The following is a 24,830-nucleotide window of genomic DNA, read 5'->3' on the forward strand; positions in this document are numbered from 1 at the left end:
TTTCACAATGCTGAAACTTTATGAAAAATGCTTAACTAGATGCCATTAAATAACAAGTTTGATGAATGAAGGGAACATGAGTCTATTTTGTGGCTTGACATACAAGATGGATGAGTTACAATAAAACAGTAATTTGTCCTCTGAGGCTGAGGTTGAAATAGATTTACCATGTAGATTATTCAACAAGCCAAGTGGTGATTGCATAAGTTTATTGCCCTGTATTGTGGAAATATTGTGCTGTCCCTGGTTGTATAAACTGAAAGTGTGCTGGTGCATGGTCAAAGGACTCCATGAGGCTTACAGTACACTCATCTACCTGCTGAAACAACACTGACTTTTGAAATACCAACAAAGACTTTGTCATATATATTTCTGTTTTAATTTTGCTTTTGCTTTTGATTATCATGCATTGTACTCATTAGTTTAGTGGGAAAAATAAACAAACAATTCTGAGGTAACCTCACCTAACATCCCATTTCAAGGATGTATCAGCTGTAATGTCGCAGTATCACATACATCTGAGTTATGATATCACCAGAGAGGACAAAAAGGGCTTTAACACTGTGACATTAGAAAATGTGAAACACTGACTATATAATGGTCACCACTTACTTTCTTTTTTTTTCTTTTTTTAAATGCTGCATTTATGGATGAAGGTTACTTTTCACATGTTGATAAAGCAGGTGTATAAGTGTGACTCAAACAGCCTGAATTTACAGCAAATGTATGGGTGTTTGAGCAAAGAAACATATACTCCAATAAGCAGAATACATGTCAGCTACCGGATCTGGTACCTCATGAAATTTAATTATAAAGTACACCAAGCCAGTTTACTTTTTTAAAGAATGAGACTGGCAATGTTGTTATTCCCATGAGAAGACCAAAACCATCAACGCATTAATCCTACTAGTACAAATATTGCTTGTATTGTAGCCAAAACCTTATTTCTCTGAGGCACAGAGCTCCATTGTTGTCCAAAAATATTAAAAACATCAGTGAGCCACACTGTTGCACTGTTGGTTCCAGCATTAACATGGGAGCCAGAGTTTATGTAAGGAATAATATCTGACAACCTGAACATTGCAACACGTTGTACACTCCATTAGTACAATTCTGAACACACAACTTTGGAGTGTATTATCCCATTTATACTATGGCCATTTGCCAACAAAATGCCACATGTAATCACATTAAAAATATCAATCATTATTTAACACATACAAGTAAGTTTGAGCTAGCATTCACATTTTAAACATCCTAGTATATAGTTCCTGAGCCTCAGAATTTCAGTAGTTTGCATTGCTAGGCAACTTCTAGCTAACCAGGAAGCAGGATAACAATAATCTGAAAGGTTTACTACACCATTAAATGCTGCTAGAATCCTCTCTCCTACCACATATAAAAAATGTAACAGAAGAGTGAGGGAGCAATGACTGTAAAAGCTATGGCCTCATGGCCACACAGTGGCACAGACGACACAAGGGAGTCTGACTGACACATGCTAAGTTTAACATGAAGTCAGAGCTAACTAGAGGCTACTGTTGGACTTTACATGTCTCTGATGGAAAGTCTGGGAATCTGGCAGAACTCCATGTCATTTTGTGTACAATGCAAAAAAGTATTTAGGGCATAGTTATTTTTAGCACTGGGAAAGAGAATATCACAGATTGCTGTCAATCTCAACAACAGAGAATAGTGTTGTGTTCTGATACATATTACCATATTACTCTGTCCATCAAATATAACATAACATAGTGCTCTCTCTAATATAATGTTACAACCTCCCTCCCTCTCCCCCTTCTGTCTCAGACACATAGACATGTTGCACTCTCACTCTCTCATCCCCTCGCCCTTACCTGTAACTCACGTCATTCATATTTTCTGCAGTTTTGGTCACATTTCCTCTCCAGTGTTCTTTCCTCTGCAGAAGCCCCAAGACTCCAGATACTGCACATCAGAGAAGTTTGCAAGTAGTTTTGTTACCTAAACCTAAACACACTACAACTGAAAAAGTAATATAAAAAGGGTGAAAGTCCAGTGTTTTGACCTATACATCCACCACCTCCTCTGTATGTGGACTTTGAAGCTCTTTAAATCATCTCACCTGTTGGAAAACCTTTCTGGCAGAAAGCCCTGATGGCTAACTTCTCCCACTACCAGGCTACCAGTTTCACAAGTCCCAATTTCTTCTTTCTAATGTTTAGTGCTGTTAGTTGATTTGGACTACCAGACTCATGCAAATATGACACACTTTTCAAATTTAATTTACATAATCAATGAGAAGCTATTTGTTTTGTCCATTGTTGTAGGTTACACGAATAACCCTAGCTCAAAGCTCTTTAGCTGTAGCTCAGCTGTTGCTGTCTTTAAATAAGGTTTAAAACTGGTGCATTCATTTAGAAAACAAACATTATTACTGTCAGGTTAACCTGTCTATTTACTAAAATTTAATGTACACCTTAGAACCAATAAAACCCAGAATTTATATATATATATATATATATATATATATATATATATATATATATATATATATATATATATATTTAGGGCCAAATCCCACTGACAAGGTAGGGAAGTTGGAAAGGATCGAGAAACATGTTAACTTTTGGCTTTGGTCTTTTTAAGGGATTTGTTGACGATGGGAGATTGTTGAATAATGGCAGGCTCATCCTTTAGGCGTGTTTCATCAAGAGACTGCCAAAAATAATATAAAGTCAGTTTTAAATATCACATGCCGTTTCACTAAACCAGTGGTGAACCCTCAGTGTGTTGCTGTATTAGAATAATTTCTGTTAATTTCTAATGATGAATGAATAATGAATGAATTGTAAATTTCCCCATTGTGGGACTAATAAAGGATTATCTTATCTTATGATACTATTACAATATGCAGTAGCCTAAACAGGCAGCATTTGGCATTGGGAATGGTGCTTATTGTAAAAAAAAGCTGAAAAGTGGCAAGTGTTGCTAGGCAATAGCTTTCTAGACTGCAAGGAGTAAGACAACACCAATTATTTCTAGGAATTATGCTCCAGTATAGTTCAATAACAATAATGCTAAATATTGATATCTTAGCTGCTAAGCTTGAACTGCCATATAGCAAAGACTAATAGATGTATTTCATGGCATAGATTGGAGATTCCATCTACTGTAAATTTCTAAATGGTGTTTTTGTTAAAAAATGATCATTACAAGCCTGATAGACTGTTGTTTAAAAAGGGCTGATGAATAGTGAATTATATTCTTAAATGTGAGGGCCAAGTAGAGGTTAAAGGAGTCAAGACACACAAACAATAAAATGGTGGTAACAGTTTCCTATATAAAAATGTGAATCAATAACAAACATTGACACTGTGTGCAAGGAATAAGATCTAGTATACTTGTAACATTCCACTGTTTGTTACTGGCCTACTGTGTTCATCTTTTTTCCCTTTTTATTCTTTTTTTTTTTTTTTTTTTTTACGAAAATCCTGTCATTAAAAATCTTTCTATAGTATTTTTTTTTTCTTAGAAAATATAGAAAAAAGTAATTTACAGGTATTTTACACATGAAATATCCTCTGGCTTTTGTTTTGGAACAGATATGACTCATTTTGTTCTTTTGTAGCACATGGTGTTACAGAATATCCATTGGAACAACAAACATAAGTCACTACAGCGTAGCAAAAATAAAAAAATACGCAGACTTCATACAGAAAAATTAAATACATGCACACATACAATACAGTGCCATGCAAACACAGTCCATTTTGGGAAGTAAATTATTCAAGATTTGCATTTCTTTCCCATTTTTCAAACATTTCATGCCTTCTTGGTATACAAACATGACATGGCTTTTACATAATGTGACGTTCACTGCAGCTGCTACAAGAAGTAGCTAGCCATAAACTCATCATTTCTGGGGCAGTGTCTGGTTGATAAAAGATATAAGGTTCTTGACAATTCCACAAAAGCAGGAAATGTGTTCATAATTATTTCACTCTTGTTTCTCATTTCATCTAAATTGATATCTGTAATCAATTTAGATAATAAGTAGGTTTAATAGCCATTTTGATAACTAGTGATTTATCATATGAAATGTATGTACTCATACTTCTAAATGACATTTGGTCCAGTATGAACATTCTAACCTCTGTCCAGCTGGCTGATTAGCTGACCTGTGTGAGAGCAATTCACTTTCTTGGTGGCAGTGTGAAGAAATAAGACAGCAGTGTCCCCTCAATGGCAGCTCTGAAGAACAAGTCAGTCTCCTTAGAAGGTATTGACTGGTCTGCAATCAGCCACATCTGCTCACACATCGGGCCTTTCTATCACATGCCACTAGCTAAGATCTGCCTGCCAGAGGTCAGTGTGAGATTGGTATCTGTTGGGGCTGTTGACCTTGAGTGTGTTTGTTTTGGGACTGCAACAGAGATTCTTATCATGCCCTGGCAGACATAGATAATATTGTTTACCCAATGGGGAAACGGCAGCCATTTTGGACTCCTAGGACTGAATATTGAAGGGTATGTATAGAGAGCTTGATTTCTTGATGGAATGTTATGTGAATTACTGGGCAAAATCAAAGCATACTTGGTTACTGCATGGACAAAACAAACTCCAGGTTTTCTACAGGTTCTATGGGTTTTCGGCAAAAGTGAAACAACTTCTGAGGTTTTCTACTGTTCATGTAAATATTCACACACACACACACACACACACACACACACGTATATATGTATATGTGTGGGTATACACACACACACAAACACACATATACATGTATACATATCATACATTCAATGAGCACTTCATTAGGAACACCTGTACAACTGCTTAATCATGCAATTATCCAATCAGCCAATCATGTGGTAGCAGTGCAGTGCATAAAAACATGCATATACAGGTCAGGAGCTCCATTTGATGTTCACATCAAACATCAAAATGGGGGGAAAAAATAGTCACTTTGACCATGGCATGATTGTTGATACCAGACAGGCTGGTTTAAGTATTTCTGAAACTGCTCATCCCCCAGGATATTCATGAACAACAGTCTCTAGAGTTTACTCTGCACGGTGCGAAAAATAGAAAATATCCACTGAGTGGCAGCTCTGGTGACAGCAATGTCTTGTTGATAAGAGATGTCAGAGGAGAATGGCCAGACTGGTTGGAGCTGACAGAAAGGCTATGGTAACGCAGATAACCACTCTACAACTGTGGTAAGCAGAAAAGCATCTTAGAATGCACATGTCCAACCTTGAGGCAGATGGGCTTTAACAGCAGAAGACCACGTCGGGTTCCTTGCCTGTCAGCCAAGAACAAAAAGCTGAAGCTGCAGTGGGCACAGACTCACCAAAATCGGACAGCTGAACAGTGGAAAATGCAGCTTGGTCTGACGAATCTTGATTTCAGCTAAAGCATGCAGATGGTAGGGTCAATGGCAACACCATAAATCCATGGATCCAGCCTGCTTTGTATCAACAGTCCAGACTGCTGGTGGTGGTGGTGGCAGAGGTCATCTCAAACAGGTTTCATGAACATGACAATGAGTTCAGTGTACTTAAGTGGCCTCCCCAATCAACAGATCTGGATCCAGTAGAACATCTCTTGGATGTGGTAGAAAAGGAGACTGGCAGCATGAATGTGCCGCTGACAAATCTGCTGAGATGATGTGATGTAATCTTGACAACATGGTCCATAATCTCAAAAAGGAATGTTACCAGCATCTTGTGGAATCCATGCCATGAGGAACTGAGGCTGCTTTGAGATCAAAGGGAGGTTGTACACAGTATTAGTATGGCTTTCCTAATAAAGTGCTCAGTGAGTGTATATGATTTAAGTGATCCCTTTATGATTGTAACAAAGGTAAATGATTAATTTGATAACATTTTTTAAAAGTAATTTTTTCTGCACATATGTCAACCCACCTTGGTCTAGGTGAGGGGAAATGATGTTGATTAAAGCAGCATTAATTCATTTTTCTTTTTGGCTAAAACAAAATTTTGACAACTTATAACCTTTTTAATAGTTGTGGCAAATATGTTTGCAAAACAACTACTTATATACACATTCAGCAGACATGGAGCAACATTAGCATTTGTTTGGAGTCGTGCTTCTGACTACAAGAAGTCCAGTATTCAGTCTCCTTCCAGCTCTGTTTTGGTCGCCACCAACTCCTTAGGAATATGCCAGGCTCTTTTGCTTCTAAGTGCTCCACTATATCTACATCTGCTAGTCTGCTAGGTTTGTTTATCTGCTGTTTGGTGCAGGGTACATAGCATAGCGGGGCTTTTTTCACAGGAAAAAGCTGCCTGTCAGCGGAAACGAGGTTGATGAGTCTTGAGAGTGAACCACAACAGTTACGTTGTTGCACAACCAAAATAATAAGCTGAAAGATGCTGAAAATGTTCTGGACTGCTGAGGGGAACTGCAGAGTTGGGTGATAATTCTCTGTGACCTTATTATAATGATCAACTCCTTTAATTTTACAGTAAGTCATTTGATCCATTGCCAACATAAAAATATTGACTATTTCATCTTAAAGTCTGATTAAAACACAAATATTAGATTAAACATCAAATGAAAAACGTTTAAAAATGCAAGTCTATGTTGTAGGGCTGGATTATTAGTAATTTGTTTTATTTAAATATCCATGATATATCTGTGATTTTGATTTTCTTACATTTGGAACAAAACTTATAAGTTCTAGTTTCACTTAACTTCTCTATGACTTTTTCACACTATTCAGAGACAGTGTACTTTACAAAAGTGTCTCACTGCTTAATTTAAAGCCTGCTTCATAATTTGCTTCACAAACCTGAACAAAAATTGAACAGGAATCATTAAAATTAGCAGGAACAACTCACATGAGTCATAGATGATTTGTGTGAAAGTTCAAACTTACTAAGATTTTTTTTGTATCTGTTTGTTTTTATAGAAATCTGCCAAACAAAAGTTTCTGTACACCATTTGGCACCACTGCTAATATTGAATCTCATTCAGACCTTCCAATTACCAGTACCATGCCAGTGCGCTTTTGTGTGTGGATCACAAAGACATTGGTACCCTCACAGAAACTTTCCATTGTTGTCAATCTGCTAGAAAATTTGATATTTCCAGCCTCAGAAGCACTCTTCACTTTTGGTTTTACTGGTCTGCAAAAGCAGTTTCGGATTTACTTAAATCATACTCCAAGAATCAGGCTTACTGCCTTTTCAAATACTGCTGCACAATAGTCACTTATCACTTTCTCTTCATATTCTGCAGCCCACTGCAGTTTCTGTTACCATTGCCGAAGACCTTATATGACTTCTGGAACAAAGCAGAAATATTTGCTTCCTGCTTACATAAACATTGACAGTTCTATTCACATAATGCATTGTGCAAGATAATTCTTCATAATGGACACAGTGTATGCCATCTGCCCAGTTCAGCTGTTCACCTATTTTTCATGTTACAGAAAAGCATGCAGTGTGCTTTCGGTCCACAGTTTCTCTCTTTCCACAGAATTTGGTTTTATTTCCTTTTGTTGTTATCAAGGTGTGGAGAGTAAGGTGCGTGCACAGTCGTCTTCTGCACAGTTTTAATTTATACACTTTTGTATCAGCCTGAGCGCTTTTATCAGCTTGTCTAACTGTCCTCAGTTAAAAGACTGCTATGCTCCTCTCACTGCCTTTGAGATAAGAGTTGCAGGAGATGAACATAGAATTGCTAACATTTTAATGGATTAACATACTGTATGTTTAGAATTTACTTACAGATTTAGCAAGCATAGGTTCTGGCATCTAACTTTTTTCATACCAAATAGTTGGGAAAGAGCTTTAGAACCATGAGCATATTGCAGTTTGTGCAAATGAGATACACTGTCCAGACTGAAGGACTGAATGACTGACCAGTGGGGCTGCGCTCTACTCTGGCCAGCTTAGCTGCTATTGGTTTGGAGTGACTAGTGCCCACTCCTCAGGGGACATATCGGACTCCCCTGCATTTCTAGAGGTGCCTCACAATTGAAGAACACCTCTCATCCACCAATAACTGACGGATACCCACTGATTCACACTGCGAAAATTACAACCTACTCATACATTTGTCACATGATCAGGATTCTCCCTGACTTCAATGCACTCTATCTCCTCTCTTTCTCTTTCCCTCTCCCTTTCCCTCTCCCTCTCCCGCTCTTTCCGCTTGGCCCGTTTCTTTTTCTTGTGTCTCTTTTTGGATGGTGGGAAGAAGGTCAGGAAGACCGGCAGGATGACGAAGCAGTGCAGCACAGTGCAGCCTGCAGTGAGGAGGGAGCACTTGAACAGTGTGTAGGTCAGATTGGAAGGCACAAACAGCAGGGGCATGATCCCGATCACAAAGCAGGATGTGTTCTGCAGGATGGCAGCCCCATGCTCCTCCAGTGCCAACTTGATGCACTGCGTCCTTGTGTGCTCGGTGGCCAGCACAAAAGTGTATAGGTGTGGTGCACAGTGATCCATGGCGAAGTTGAGGGTATAAATAAGGCACAGGATTGAGATGCTGTCCATGCCAACGTTCCAGAGGGTCATCAAACCCAAGACGCCCAGCTCCACAGATGTAACTGTGAGGATGAGCCAGAAGTTCCCCAAGGGGTTGATGACCAGGAAGAAAGTGAGGATGAGGATAGTGAGTACACTGAAGCCTGAGGTCAGGATGGGCGAGATGACGGAGGAGCTGTAGCGGTCCATGAACACAAATGTGGGATTGAAGGCAATGAACTTGATGCTGTTGATTAGCATCAATGGACGAAGCTTTTCCAGAAGCTCCACCACCTCCTCGCGCTTCTTCTCTGTCGTCCGGGCCACCAAGTACATTCGTGAGGCGATAATATCGTACTCGTCAGTCTCACGGTTCTTGGAGAAAATTATGTCCTCAGTGAAGTGCTGGTACTCCGGACTGCGCAGGAAGGAGCCTTTAAGGATGGTGATGAAGTCATTCTTGGTTGATGCACTCACATTCACCACTCGCAGGTAGTGGAAGAAGTTGTCCATCCAGGAGATCTTGTTGAAGCCATGACTCAGGGTCTTCAGGTGCTCCTGCACTGTAGAGTTCCAGTATTCAATGGGCTCATAAATGTAAAACCCGATCACAGGACTGTAGTTACTGAAGTATTTCTGCTGGGTAAGAGCATATGAAACACTTGGAGAGTTGCTAGCCAGCAGATTGACAATATTTGATCCATCACTGATTTGTAAACATCCCATGAATGAGAAAGAGGCATAGATGAGATAGAGAATAACTACAAAGGGTTTGACATAAGTGTTGGTAATCCACTCTGTGTAGTGCTCTCGTAGGAAGTGCTGGATGAAGTGATTCTGGTATGGGACACTGTCATGATGCGTGGACAGGTCATGACCATCACTCATCATAGTTTTAAACCATGTGGGCTGGCGGTCCAGATACTCCACTGAAGGGATTTTACAACAGAAAACACTGTGGTAGCGATTCTGCTCCAGCTGTCCAGCAAACACCAGGCAGGAGCCATAGAAAGAGAAAACGTAGAAGTAGTTGACCAGTATGGCGACGCACATGCTCTGACAGAAGATTTTAACCGACTCAATGTTTGTGAAAGGGCTAGCTCCCATGCCGAAGGTGATAATGTAGAGTGAGCTGGTCATGGTGTAGCACACCATCACATCAGCAAAAGCATCTGCCACACGCTCCTTGAAGGGGAGGTTTTCCCTCGTTCTCCTCCAGCCTGCTAGCAGCTCGAACACTCCTTTGGTTCCATGGCCTAGAAGAAAAGAGAGAGATGTATGTTAACATTGTGTACATAAAAAATTACATAGTCTGAAAAACTGTTCTATTTGCATGATATTATCATTTCTAGGAAGTGAAATGGTCCATGTCTCAGTGGGATTTACCGCTATGTAATGAATAGGCCATGTCACGAGCTGTTAATGTTCTGATCATCTGTGGCTTTACATGTGTGCTTTGCTGTAGATGTTAGAGCAGGACAAATTATTTTGTTATGATTATAAAGAATTACATCATGCATTCTGTCTCTCGAAGTCCTTTTCATTTTCTGCAATGCAAGAGGACACACAATTAGAGCACATAAAAGGCTTTAAGTGCATGACACTCTCCTGCCTAAATCATCAGTCCAAAGATGACAAACTGTGTTAGAAAACATCTAGACAAAAGTAGAAGTAGAGAAGTTAACAATGCCTTCCAATGTGCATTTCAGTATAAATTTACTGACCTTAAAGGCTAATTATCCCACTTGCACTGCCAACTAGTGGTGACACCATGCAGCAGTGATATAGTGTGGTGTTATAGTACAAAGTTGTATAACAGGTGGATGTGGTCACAACCACAACAGAGCAGACACGATAACCCTCAGCTGTGATGTAAAGTGTGGTTCAAGAGATTAATAACTTTCAACTCATAGAAGCTGGTGCAGCTATGTTTTTCCTCCTTTGAAAATCTAGAGTTGAATATCACTTACTTTAAAATTCTGTTACATGTGCCACTGCCAGTGTGCATAAGTTTAAGTTTTCAAATACTGGTTAAACTGAATAACTGATTAATTTCAAATGAATTCTGGAACTGTGGTGCTGTTCTTGGCCCCCATGGCTCTGTGTTTTGGCCCTGGCTGCAACTTCTAATTTTTTGAATAGGCTGCAGCCCTGATTCCTGCCTCTGACTGACTTCTTCTGCGTAGCTACTGCAGCCAGGACCTGTACAAAAAATCAAAAAGATAGTATTGTTTCACTGTCAAGGAGCCTCCTGTTTTTCCTTGTTTTGGAACATTATCATTAAAAAGAAAACTTTGAAACAGGAATTTACAGAAGGGAAAAGTACTTCTGGAACCAGTGGCTCTTCATGCTTCCAACTTCATTACATAATATTATCTTGTTGGCAAATACACCAGAGTAGACTGCTCAAGTTCCATGGTACAGAATGAATTAGCAGTTCTAAGTAGTTCTGGTAAGCACAAAAGGATATTTTGTTACATTATATGACTAATATGTTCTGGGATATTTGTGGGTTGCGTGATCAACCAGCCGACAATTTACAAGAGCAGTAAAAATCTAAGGACATTCCCTGATTCCAAGGCTCCATTAGTAGCCTCTAGAAAAATCAACAATGTACTGATGTTTTTTGGTATTTCTATTAGTACTGGCAAGGCTGCTAAACAATCTTATTGTGACAAGATTAACGTACATTTGACCAGGCTCTATAGACATGCTACTAGCAACAGTTCTGGTCTGTTATATCATAGGGAATTAATGAATAGTGAGAGTAGTGTTTTTTTCTTCTGCTACGCTACTGTTTATATATATATATATTTTTTTAGTTTTTACTTACACTTCCTCTTTCCTTACTGTGTGTTGAGCAGTTGTTACAAAGCAATTCCCCTGCTTTCTCCAGTCAACAATGTCAACACTAACACACAATGTCCATGACATACGCTACATAGTGCACAATCTTCCACACAGGACCTCCCACCCACCAACCCACCCATGTGTGCTGTTCATTTATTTGTTAAATGCCAGAGTTGCATTTCTGAACAATAGGTTTGGCCTATTCACGTTTCTCTGCTAACATGAGCTTTAAATTATACCCTTCAGATCGAACAGGTGGACAGGGAAGAGGGGGGACTGCTACCCTTGACAGTATTATAAATTTACCCTTGTTTGACACAGAGGAAAAAAAGTTAATTAACTATAAAGGATTAGGCTTATGTAATGAGTCGGCTAGATGGCTCTTCCTTGCTTTTAGTTTTATTAAGCTGTGCTGCAAGTCAATTAGTTAGTGTCAGTTGGTTTAGAGGGTGAGGAGGGAGAGGAAATTCACACCCCAGATATTTCTAGTTTTACACCAGGGGCGTCCACATCCGTTTCGCTTCACTGGTTACCAAATAGGATGTTAAGTAGCATGTCATTTTCTGGACATGATTGGGAAAGCTCAGGGATTCATTACAGTGATTGATTGCTGGCAGGTGGAGATGGATAATAACAACAAGCCCATCTGGTAAAGTGTCCCTGGTTAGTATCAGAACTAACACCACTGACAATGAAGAAGGATTCTGACAAATGTATGTCTGTCTCTCTCTGTGTGTGTGTGTGTGTGTGTGTGTGTGTGGTCCAAAAACAATAAAATTGGGATTCAAGGTTTATGTTGTTAATGACAGTAGAAAAAATAGTGTCAGTTAGTTAGACTGAGGGTAATTGGTTGTTAAAAAAATACTGATACCTATTTAATACCAGTTTTTAATGACCAGAATGAGAACTAAGACTAAATAAAAAGTAACCTTTGAAAACAAGAACTATGACAAAATGCATCAGTAAATAAGAAACTAAATGATTATTCAACAGCCTGCATGCATCTGTGGAATTAGTAATACTTTGTAGAACTAAAACAGCATTCTCTGCAGCCCAACATATTTCTTGTTAAGTTTAGGCAGTGTCATCAATTTGCGTACAAATAACAGGACTTTACACTTTCAGAGTCCATGTAGTGCATACACTAAGGTTTTCCACGTTGTTTCTGTTAAAATGATTAAATTCAGGCACAATTACCACTTGGTTAGGGTAAAGGAAAGATCGGGTTTGGGTTAAAACTGTAAAATGCTGTGTAAATCGCCTGACATGATGGTCAAAATGTCCGGTTACTGGTTTTGAATAGTGCTCTTCTGCTGCTTGTGCAACTTCCTGAACCATCCACCCAACACCTGTCTCCTCTTAATAGAAAGTGACTTTCGACGCACCTGCCTTTTGAAAGTCTAAAGTCATGTTAGTTGTATGCAGATTGAAGAGAATGGGCTAGAAGTTGATATAGCTGATTGGCCTGTTTCACCTTGCGACATAATGTTAAGCAGCTGTCAGTAATGTTATTTGATATCACTGGTTGGACTGAATTCATCTGTAATCCATAGAGAATAAGACAAGATGTGGCAGTAACAAGCTGAGACATCTACAAAAACATGCAGGTTGCTCTCATTCAAGCTATCAGAAGGAGTGATTCAATTCCAGGAAGTCAACCTCAAACTAAACCCAGACAATGAGCACTATTTTAGCAAACAGGTGAGACTAATACTAAAACAAAATTAAAATCAGGTGTCACAACTTCCTGCTCTCTCTACTTACACCTTAGGAGAGACTTTACACACAAGCTTAGATTTACAAATAGCTGGTGCAACCCAGCCCAGGTGTTTTTGTGTGCCCAGTGTTTTGATCCAGTGGACAAATGAAAACCAGGAAAGTTTGGTGAGTGTGGATGGTGCAGGAGCCTGACTCAGTAAGAAAGTGTGAAAGGAGGAGGGAGAAAAGCACATGGCTGGAAACATGACTGAAGCTCAATGCTAATCAACTCTGGAGGAAACCAACAGTTCTCCCTGTCTGAAAGATGCAAAACCAAGCGTTGACATTTTTTTTTTTACCGAGGCCTCTCTGACTGTTAATAAATCCAATTGTATGATGAAGGAGTGGGTGGGGGTGGGGGGGCTGAGAGAGAGGCTGTATTCCCATTAGCCACCATTATTGCAGTAATAAAACTAAACTAGTGTCACTACTAAGTCCCCTAAACAGGAGCACACATGCACACACACACACACACACACACACACACACACACACACAGTATGACTACCATCTTAGAATTTTATAGGCACAGCTATGAGTCTGCAGAGAAGACCAGACTCTCATTTGTTGTTGCTCTCGCCATCTTCACCCACATGCAGACACCCCCACACAAACACACATAGAGACAGAAAATGAACAAGTCTACCTCCTTTCACCTCCCTTTTCCCTTTATATATGAGACTGCAGGTGGTGTAACACACTTCTTGGCAGCTGCAGTGAAGGACTTCAGCACTTGGTCTTCAATATCTGTGAACAACTGAGCACAGTGACTGGGAGATTGTGTTTGGATAATATCAGCCTGCTACCAGTAATGTCAACCCGGAAAAGAAGCATGCATGGTTTAGCTGTTGAACAATGAGGTAATGCCCACAGTATTTTCTTCCAACTAGACTATTCTTATAAGGTCTATTTCAGTTTCTTGTGACCTCTGCTCAGTTTTCAACACAGTGGACAGTGTTATTTTAATCCACTGTCTGAAAAGCTACAGTATCTTGGCATCACACATGTGGCTCTAAATTTGGCTGTTTCACAGGTTGTTCTTGTTCTTTCACAGGTCATCTGGAAACTCCCTGTTATTCTATATCTATGAACTAAATTGAAAAAAAGGGGAACACAAATTTTGTGGGAAAAATCACTTGTCAACATCATATGACAGCAAAGTTCTGTGTGAAAAAAGGGCTTTAAGTAGCTTATGTATTTCTATAGTAAACATCTGAATGACAGAACAATGGAACAGCCTCTGTACTGCAGCATACTGCACTGTAACATTAAGGCTAGCTGCCCTGCAACATAAGAACTATTCCTCTCATTCATTTCCTGACTGACATATCTGACTGGACCTGCTGGCTTTAACCATTTTTGCATCACATAATTATATCAAATAAAAAATGATCAAATACATATTTAAAATCCTTTGGCAGGTTTTCATTGTTAAACTATTCAGGGACATTAAAATGGAATTTCCAACCTACTCACACAGTTAATATGTGTTAGCTAGCTACATCTGACACAATCTTTCAGTGACAGATGACATGTCAGCTGGGATAATCAGTTGACATGACAATGGTTTGCATTTACTGTGAATTCTGAATGATGAATCTGCCACTGTTACAACTGCAAACAGCATAATTAAGAGTGCTTGAAAAGCATGACAGACACAGCAACAGTAACTAACAGGGGTGCAGTTTAGTGCTATGGATCTATCCTCCATTGTGTCTTACATTGCTAGGGTTGCAACATTCCGGGAATTTTTTAATTTGGAAACTTTCCACAGGAATCAATGAGAAAATATGAGAATTAACGGATAACAGGAATAAACTGGAAATTTACAGAGTTGCAGGTTAGCCTATAACAGGGAACTTAAATCTAGTTTAAAAAACATGTTGGAGCATAATTTTGGTTAAAACAACCAGATTTAATGTAAATTCAGTTGAATTTCTCCCCTGCACTGTGCATTCCTCCATCACATGCACAGATCGTTTCTAGAATCAACATGTGTTTATACAGCGGCTAGCTAGCCGCTAAATCAGATATGCTAAATATAAGCTAGCTAACACCATGTTTATATGTTTATTTAATTCAACATTCATGTTTTGTTTTGTTTGTTTTTTTCTTTGTTGTTGTGCAGTTATTGAAGTTCTATTCACCAATAAATCAGTAATAAAATAATTTTTTGCATTTGTATTAGTTTGTTTATAGCAAAACAAAATGTTTATATCTATGCTTGTTTATCACACAGTTTGTATAGATTACCCCAAATTTCTAATTTTTAACTCAATATTTCCCAAAATTCTCTAGCTTAACTTCCAATGGAAAGTTTCTGGAAATTTACCAGAAATTTTACACCCCTTTGCCAACCTATACATTGCTGATATTAAGTTATGAATGTCCATTTGAATGAGTCTAAATCAAATATACTTCAAATTACTCCTTTACCTGGCCCCAGTACCTGCACTGTTAATATTGTATAATGTCTAGTCTGGGTGCTCTATCTAAGTGAGAAGGATGTGATCTTGGTGATATTTTTTTTTTTCACTCTGAACTGTAATATGATGCACAGGTCACTAAAGTACTGCCATCTTGTTTTATTCAGCTGCAGCAGATCAGCAAAATTACATTGTGATCCTCTAATTTGTAGAAGAGAGAAGGTCAGAGAAGGTCGTGCATGCTTTTATCTCTACCAGGCCTGACTACTGTTATTTTCTTAATTCGAGTCTCAGTCGGCACTTAGACTCATGACCTCAGTATTTCTGAAATCCTGGTTATGGTCCTGGGTGTTTCTTTCAGTATGGGCACTTTATTCTGGCAATTCTCCTATCATAAATACTGCTGTATGTGGTGATGTCCTTTGCTAATTTTAACCCCACAACACTGATTGACTGTTGCACCAAGACAGCAACAGCAAAGTGCAGCACAGAGCTTCTATACACCCTCTGGAACCTTTTACTGAATCACCTGTTCCCCCTCTGTTTAATGGGGGATAGCGTATGTTGTCTGCCAGACACTGCAGCAGTGTGTCAGGATGCAGGGTTGGATAAAGTGAGGAAGAGAGATGAGAAGCTTTAGCTCAGACTGGAAGGATGAAGAGGCAAGAGGCTTTGTATCTCAAGCATCTCCAAGACGCAGGTACAAGCCTGAATGGATCGTAAGAGGGTAGTTTGTCACTGGCTGTCCTTTAGACTATTTTCTGCCCTAAAAGAAAACAGTGAAAAAAAACCTTATAGTATCACAGCCTGACCACAGTGATGCTATAATGGAGACCCTGGCTGCATTTGGCCTCCTCTCCTCCCCCGGCCCACACCAAAAAAGCCATTGAGTCATTAAACTAAACTACTACTCTAAAACTTCTGTGGTACTTAGACCCCTAAAACACATCCATCATGGGGCCAGAGAGCATGTCAGCTGCTCCCACCCACCGTGGATTCTTCCAATCAGGATGACTGTTAACCATCCAGGCCTATCACACAGCTGGTGATGACAGAGGAGCCAATATCACAGGGAGGAGGTCACGTAACAGAAGAGTGATCCAAACTCAATAAAAACAGATAAGGGGAACAAAAGGGAGAATGAACTCAGGGGAGCCCAAAAGCAATCTTCATGTCCAAATCAATATTTGGGTGATATAAAACCCAGTCTCTCTCTCTTTTTTTTTTACAACCATGAAGGAAATTTCTACAATTTAACTCTTTATTTCAAAAGGCACATTTCCACATGGCCACCTACATTTGCTGGCCTGGCTAACTGCAGCTGTTAGCTCACACATTGTTTTTGCTGGAGGTGGGCTTAACATAACTGTGCTGCAGGGGATTACATGCAGACCTAATGACTACTGAAAGACAATATCATTACCTAGACTGCAGGATGAGATTAACTGGAGAAGAATCAGACTGCAATTAACGAAAGCTAACAAGTTCAGGGACTCATTCCTCATTGGCTTCAAATCACACTTTAAGCTCCTGACTATTTTCGCATTACACTTCTTACTCTGAGAAAAAGGCTCCAACGTCAGGACATGCTTTTCTTGGCTAAGTTTGGAGATAAATCTGAATTTGTCTTTATATAACACTTTCAAAACATTGTGGGGCTGTTTGCTTAGGTTGCCAGGCCACTGTCAGTTGAATCTGATTAAACTACACTGTCAGTCCTGATGAAGCAGATTAGCTGAGTTTATGACTAAAAGCACAACTTACACTCCCAATTAATATTTAGTCAATAACGTTGTTATGGATTTGAAAGTCTACATCAGAGTACACTTTTTATGGCAAACATTTAGGGTCAACTTCAGCATTGGTATTTCTTGCAGGTTTCATGGTAATTCAATCACTCTCAGTGTGTCTGTTGTTTTACTGTTGTTTTTATCAGCTCAAGCTCCCTTGGAATTCTGTCTACATTGGACGATTCTGCACTTCATGTTTTGTGTCCAATAAAATGTTAAGTGCCAAGGTTGTGTGCCCTTTATGTGGCAGGAAGTCAGGGTGGTGGGTGTGTACAAAAAAAGTTCAGCTTTCATCCAAAAGACCAGACATTGCATCACATCACAGACCTGAATTAATGCTTTATTTAGATTTTTTTTAAAGAATATTTTTCTTGTACATTTTTTTCTGTGACTGAAAATACATCTGTTCAATCCATTGGATGTCTATATTTTTATTAAGCAGCATCAAAATTTTATGACTTATTGCAATGCTCACAGTCTATATTTATGAGGTCATATAAATGTATAGGCCTATACAAGGACAGGGACATGCAGGCATGATTGTGTTTGAATGTGTAGTGGGAGGGTGTGTTGGCATGTGTGTATTTGAGCTCACCTGTGTATGAATAGGCCCTGGAATAGCTGTCCTTATAGTACCTTACAGTGTAACTGCACTCATTGCTATAACTCACGACACAGATGGTGGTATGTTTTTCAAGTGTCCTCCCTATTGTTGTTATTGAATATTTTTATGTGAATGTCTAGAAGTAAATGTTTTAACAACAAATGTTTTTTCAGACCTATGTTGAGTTCTCCCGAATCACTTCTTATACCATTGATGCATGGTGTCCATCATTTTTTCATGGCATACATTTTCACTTGTTTAAAGGGGAAAACGCACATAAAAAAATATGACTTTGTGATTTAATAATTCATGCATGAAACCATATTCACCACCTTAGTTTAGTATGTTAGCCTGTAAATATGTGCATGTGGTAGCACAAAGTATAGGTGAGAGTGACTGAAATGTCTTTAGTCCAACCAAACAACCTTGGGGACCTTGACTGACCAAAAGATGACTGAAAGCAATTCAGGGTTTTGCAGAATGGTCCAATGCCGATATCCTATCTGGTGTCAGGGTTGGTTTCGACATAGAATTTTCATGCTGTCATTTCACTTGTTAAAGCCCGTGTCATGATAAATAAGTAGCTTTAAATTACTGGGTATCAAATAGAGTCTTGTCACTGTAAACGGAATGATGTAAAAACCTGTAAAATTGAAATCTGTATCACAGGAAGATATTTTATACTGCTCCTCTGCTTTTAATACCTTTTTAATAACCCCATCCCCCACCCCTCTCCAATGCAGTTCAGTAGCAACATTATCCTGGATTTTGAATAGGAGTTTGGCAGGGTTTGAAACAGATTTTCTGGAATTGCCTCCAGGTGTGAAACAGCAAATTTGGTCATTTGCATTTTTAAGTCCTCTCCCTCTGGGAGAAAAACTCCAAAGTGTGTTGTTGTTGCTTTTCTGCAGCAAAATATGTTCATGTTTTTGACATGTATATGTCTTTTTTGTTGCAGCACAATCTAATAAAGTAGCTTCTCTGGCTGTTGAAGAGGTGCAGTGTTGGCTGGCTATTATTTTTTAGGTGAGTGAGCTCCCTGCATTTGTGTGTGTGCACCTCTTCATTTATTTATAGGCTTTTGTTTCTGTTTGTGTCTGCCCGCAAATACATAACCCACAAACTGGTGCCCATCAATCATATTACACCATCTTTTGTCATTATTTTGGATGTTGTTACATTTGAAATTGAAAAAACCCGAAGCACAGAAGAACCTATCTGTATTAAACTACTGTCAAATCTGTTGGTGGACATCTTCAAAATAAAGAGGGGAAAATTACTTTGGGTGGAGTACAGTGAAGAATAATTTACTGGATTCAGTTTCAGACAGGGTGTGGGGAACGCTCATCATCGCACGCAGCCAACATACAAATCCTACATTTTTCTCATGTGATAAAGAATTGATGTAACTGTCACAGAAAACCCACAGCTATCAACACAACCCTGAAATACCAGAAGTGAAAAACATTGCTGTCACAATCTCGTCTTTGATGTGAAATGACTTCACAAGCAACCAGTGACACGAAGTGGACAAAAATATGACAACAGACCAAAATATACAGTCATGTGGGTGGTGCACAGTTAAAAAAAGCTAGACCTTTTTGCTGTTGATCCATTAAAAATTCAAGTCCTCACGACTCTTTTATGCCATACTTAGTGCTGTGAAGAGGGGTCCTTTGAAAACCCCACTTCCTCCTGAATGTTCCATTAAAAATGGATTAGCCCCCCAACACACCTGCTCATTGACTCTCATTGGTAAAAGTGGCTCTCATCCTGATCTGTATTTACACACTGACACAATGGCAAATCTAATGAGAGGGTGAAATGTAGGAGGTAGCATAGAGTATCTTACTTTAATTATTGTCATGTTTTGTTTTGGGTTTTTAGTTTTTTGCTAAAAGTAGCAACGGTGTATGATAGCTACATACACCGTTGTCCACTTACTGACAAACCGAAGTTATGTGATATCTTATAATAAAGCAACTTTTGATATCTGACTGGTGATCCATAATGATGGCACTGAAAGCTAGCTGTTTAAGCTGGTGTTAGCTTCAGGGACTGACAGGACAAGCTAGGTTACGGCCTTAATTATTGAAGGTCCCAATTGAAGTTGTTAAAATGTATGACATATTAAAAAGTTCAAAGTGGAACATTTGAATTTCCAGTTTTCTGTCTTTTACACGCCACAACTAACTGGATAGCTGCTAGCTACCTGTCTGAAAATAGCACAATACAATCAGCTTCATTGTACAAGAGATAACTGATATTAAAGCTAGCAAAACTGAGGGCTATTGAGGAAAATTTTGAAATGTTTGTTATGACAAAAATTTGTTATGTTGAGTAGAACATGCTGCATGTGTGAGTGGGTGTGATTTTGTAGGTCATCTGTCTCCTGATCAGGGAACTCTGACAGTAAAATGAAGATCAATACTTGCCGATGTTAAAAGGAGGAGCTACGTATGTATAATGTATGCACACACACACACACACTTAAGTTGCAACACATGTACTTGGCTTTCAGTGAATTCATATAATCAGTTGACCCAAAAACTGAGGGTAAACTTTCAAGCTTGTAAGACGAGAGACACACAGACTGACACCATGGCTCTGTCAGCTAAATCAAGGTTGGTGGTAGAGTGGCAGTAGGAAATACAAATGGCTCGTCTGTGATGCCAAAAGGGGCTGACAAATAAAGCAGATTATCAGGTGTGTCTCTACTTAGTTGTGTAGCTGCTGCTGGAATCAGTGCCTGAGCAGCAGACACTGTACTTCGTTTGAAGTCATCTGCTGAGGATTCGTGTTCATTTCGAGGCTTTTTTAGGATACAGCAGTTAGAAATAGAGTGCATCAAAATAACTCCTGAAGCTTCGGTGCAAACAGCACGAGTCCTGTTTCGATGGGGAAAAAAAGCTTACTTAACAATGATGTTACTTTGTGTTGCCTATACTAGACAACACTCAAATGGATTAGGGAGTACACATTATATTCTGGTTTGTTAAAAAAAGACTCCCTTCCCATTGCCAGTAGACAAGCCTTTCTGCTTGAACAGAAGTGGATGAAATTTGTGGCTGTGATGGCAAAAGAGTCATACAAGTTGCCAATGGAGGTGACAAGCATTCATTGTCTCCATGATAGCTATCATTGATAGCGGAGCCCTGGCCCGTCATTGAGCCTGAAAAGGGGGTGAAATTTAGCAGCATGTCCATCCCAGTGTCATGTTTCCATTGCTGCCATTCAGAGCTGGTGCTGATAAATATCCATGGTTACTGCAGAGCCTAGTCACTTGACTTGGGAAAGAATGTTGATTGTACCCTTTCCCACTTAAGATAAAAGTCAGATGTTAGTGGGTACAGCTGCTCAGATAGCTGTAGACTCTTAGTCTTATTTTCTTGAGAAACGAAAAATAACCCTCCTATATCTGACAGTACACAGGACCTAAGGTTGGATTTTGTCTTTAAGTTGCCTTATTTTGGCCAAATAAATACAAAAGTGAAACTTGACATCGACCAGTTTTATATTCTGCACATACAGGACAGGCAGTAGAGAATTTTGAGGTAAACTTCCTTTTTCCGGGAAGCATTAAGGGTCTACCTATATCGACTCTCAAATCACCATGGCAATGTGGAAGGATGTAGCTGTCTTTTCTTTTTGGACATTGCAATCAATTTTAGGCAAGGGTCTCAATAAACTGTACATACAGAAAAGTACAAGTAAAGATGCTGTGACACAGAGCTCCCCGGTACCATGTGGCCTGGGTTCAAATTGGCCCAGTCCCTTAGCTGCATGTCATCCCTTGTCTCTCCCCTGCCTTTCCTGTCTCTCTCCACTATCACTATCACATAAGCAGAAATGCCAAAAAATGATATGAAAAAAAAAGATGCTGTGACACAGAGGGTAGTGAACACTGGTTATATAATTATGAACTGAGAAGGGAAGTGGAAAAAGCCAAATAAAATCAGTACATGATACTGGGAATGGGGCCAGGAATAATTCTAGCTCCCTGAATAAAATCTGTCTTCCTGTTGCCCACAGCAACATTAAAATTCTGTTCAGGGATATGCAATGACTTGCTTTTCCAGAAATAGAGCATTTTACCATTTGGGACCACATCACCATGGAGCTATATTAATTAATGTATAGACCTGGTTTATTATTCCTCCCTGCAATCCATAAGAACGAGCCTGAAGCTGTCATAGCACCACTGTCCCCAAGCCACTCATGGCAATAACATCCATAGATCGATCATCAGCCATCCAGTCCCACTTTATTGTAACAGGCAGGAATTCCCTGAAGGCTTTTCATCATCTGTGGCGATGGCCACTGCGCATGACGGACTGTGAATGCTGAGTGTCACTATCTATCTTGCCCTCACAGGATTAAAAAAATATCAGTCAGTAAAAACATCAGTGTTCAGAAAGAGAAAATTCCCAAATAGCTTGTAAATCATACAGTAACACTGACAGGAACATCACAGGCTCAGACTGATGTGGCAGAGATCGACCATGTGGGAGAGACCTCTTCATGAAAACATCTTTAATGAGCCTTCCTCCTATAGCCAGAAATTTAACTGGCACATGAATGGTAATAAGAGTAAGTCACCAAACATTTACATTTATATTGTGCCCTAGTACATTATTGTTGTGAAAATAGGCATTTGGCTAAATACCAATGTCCAGGTGGAAAGACATATTGGTATGTATAAGGAAAAAGAGTCTATGTATAGAAAAACATTCCCTTTTTTTGTAAAAAACTGAAGAAATGCTATAGATCATCAATAAACACATCATATTTTCTAATATTTATGGAGGGCCTGGAGCCAAAACAGTCCTGGGCACTGAGAAGTTAAACTGCAAATATCCAAAATGTTACACAACTATAATGTAGAGTTGTTGAACGGTCCCAGGTAGGATATATTCCAAGACATATCCCAAGACATATCCTACCAAATATGAAGATGGAAAGCTATAAAACATCAACTGTTGGCACTGGAGCTAGACTGATAAATCAGCTTGCCCAATACTGAGCAGATGAGAAATATCAGTATTGCAATTAATCAGCTATTCCTGGAACTTCTGACCATATCTAATGGCCTTCTTGAGCAAACAGAACCCGGTAATAGATGAATGAGTGGACCTTGTGTGCAGAATATTTACCACAAAAATGAATCCATTCTACATAACCTCAATACTGTTGTAGCCACAAATGGTGTATTCTGTGTTTAAGTAGAGTGTTTGTGACTGATCAGGATGAAAGGCATTTGTGTTCTTTAACTTTCTACCTAAAATAAAACACATACACCTGCACACACTTCAAGCAAGGTTGTCCAGGTGAAACAATTCATACTCTCACTGTGAGTCAAATATGGCTGAGGTGAAAAAATGAGATTACAGCTCAGAACCACAGTGTACCATCATGTCCCTGTGGGATGAGCAGTCGCTGCATGTTGTGTTAAGTAAATAAAATACAGTTTGGGAAGGTCAGTATACTGTACTGTTGTTTTGGTACCTGTTAAGAGACAGGCCGAGCCATCGCTTCCTCTGTAATATCACAGCATGTATGTTTCATGAGTCTTGCTCTGCTTTCTTTCCTTTCCTCCTGTCCCTGCCTGTTTTTACACTTCTAACAGCCATCACATATCCAGAGAGGGAATGAAGTGACAAGCTCAGCTCAGCAGTAATTGGCCAGCTCGCAGATGACATGGCAGATAGACACAGGGGAGACAGACAGGAGGAGAAGCTGCTCCATATTAAACAAAGGTCCACCGGCACGTGGTGGTACCTGCCCCATGCAGGGTTTCTTCCTTGACATAATTCAAAGGCCAGAGATGACATTAGATGGGTTGTTCAGAGAGAATAATGGATTAGTTTTACTACAATGGGAGAGGAAGCTTTGATGAAGGAGATAAAGGGAAACCATGACACAGCTTTACGTTCAACGAGCCAAATTCAGTTTCAGAGGGAAGAAAATTCTCTCTTGTATATTTGGATGCTGTCACAGCGTTGCTAAACTTGTTTTATTTGTTCTTTGAATGTTACATTTATGTGAGGGCCTATGGTTATAGGCCTCGTAGGGCTGGGTATCGAAACCTCAATACAACCAACCAACCAATTAAAACTTGGTTTAATTGGTATGTTGGCTGGACTAAGACTCTTCATCAACTAGTGTTTGGTTGGCCATTAGGGGGCAGCCATAAGCACCACCAAGTACTGACATTTCAAAAGTTTGCTTGATCTAAATTGTAATTTCCCAAAATTATTATACCAAGAACCTTTTTTTTTCTGTTGCCGAAACCCAATCCAAAGCTTCCCTACAACATGATGCTACAACCACTATACCTAACAGCACTGAGCAGCATCTCACCACACATAACACTTGGCATTTATGTCAGAGTTTAATTTCCATCCCATCAGACACAAGAGTTTTTTGGCTTTAAGTGGCAAGAGGCATACACCATTTGGGTGGTTAGCTTTGACTCAGGAGTGGCTTTCATCTGGCCACTTTACTGCATAGGCCTGATGGATGGTGAGCCTTAGGGATGGATGGAATTTTTGGTTGCTCTACACCTTTTCTACTTCATAGTGAGTGCTAATGCATGTTTTGTGAACTGTGCTTTTGAATATACGATAATGGAGGTTGGATAATTACGTGGGCTTCAAAGCTTGGTTGTCACAACAACATGGGCGATCATGCTTGGGCAGGTATGTGGCTTTTTAAAATGTGTCAACCAAGTAAATTTACCACAGACTTTCAAGAAGATTCATAGGCAAACAAAGCCAAATAAAATAAAACTGTGTGTAGTAATAAAGACTATAGAATGTGTTTTAAATTAGCATAATGACATTAAAAAACTAGATTTAATGATACACTCTTACTCATTTATTTTCTTACAGTACCCACTGGTGCTGTGATAGAGGAGGTTAAA

At 39.3% G+C, this 24,830-nt stretch overlaps 2 protein-coding genes across 2 annotated transcripts in view; one reads left to right on the plus strand and one right to left on the minus strand.

The window, feature by feature from the left end:
- The window catches only part of slc5a6a (solute carrier family 5 member 6a), a 558,624-nt gene that overhangs the window by 208,691 nt on the left and 325,103 nt on the right, over positions 1-24,830 (plus strand). The window lies entirely within an intron of this gene.
- ptchd4 (patched domain containing 4) overlaps positions 3,298-24,830 on the minus strand; it is a 38,525-nt gene continuing 16,992 nt past the window's right edge. The window contains exon 3 of the mRNA XM_018703425.2: positions 3,298-9,736. Coding sequence (XP_018558941.1) covers positions 8,061-9,736 — 1,676 coding nt within the window. The 3' untranslated portion in view covers positions 3,298-8,060. The remainder of the gene's footprint in view (positions 9,737-24,830) is intronic.

This window comes from Lates calcarifer, linkage group LG7_1, assembly GCF_001640805.2.
Source record: "Lates calcarifer isolate ASB-BC8 linkage group LG7_1, TLL_Latcal_v3, whole genome shotgun sequence".
NCBI classification, from domain to species: Eukaryota; Metazoa; Chordata; class Actinopteri; family Centropomidae; genus Lates; species Lates calcarifer.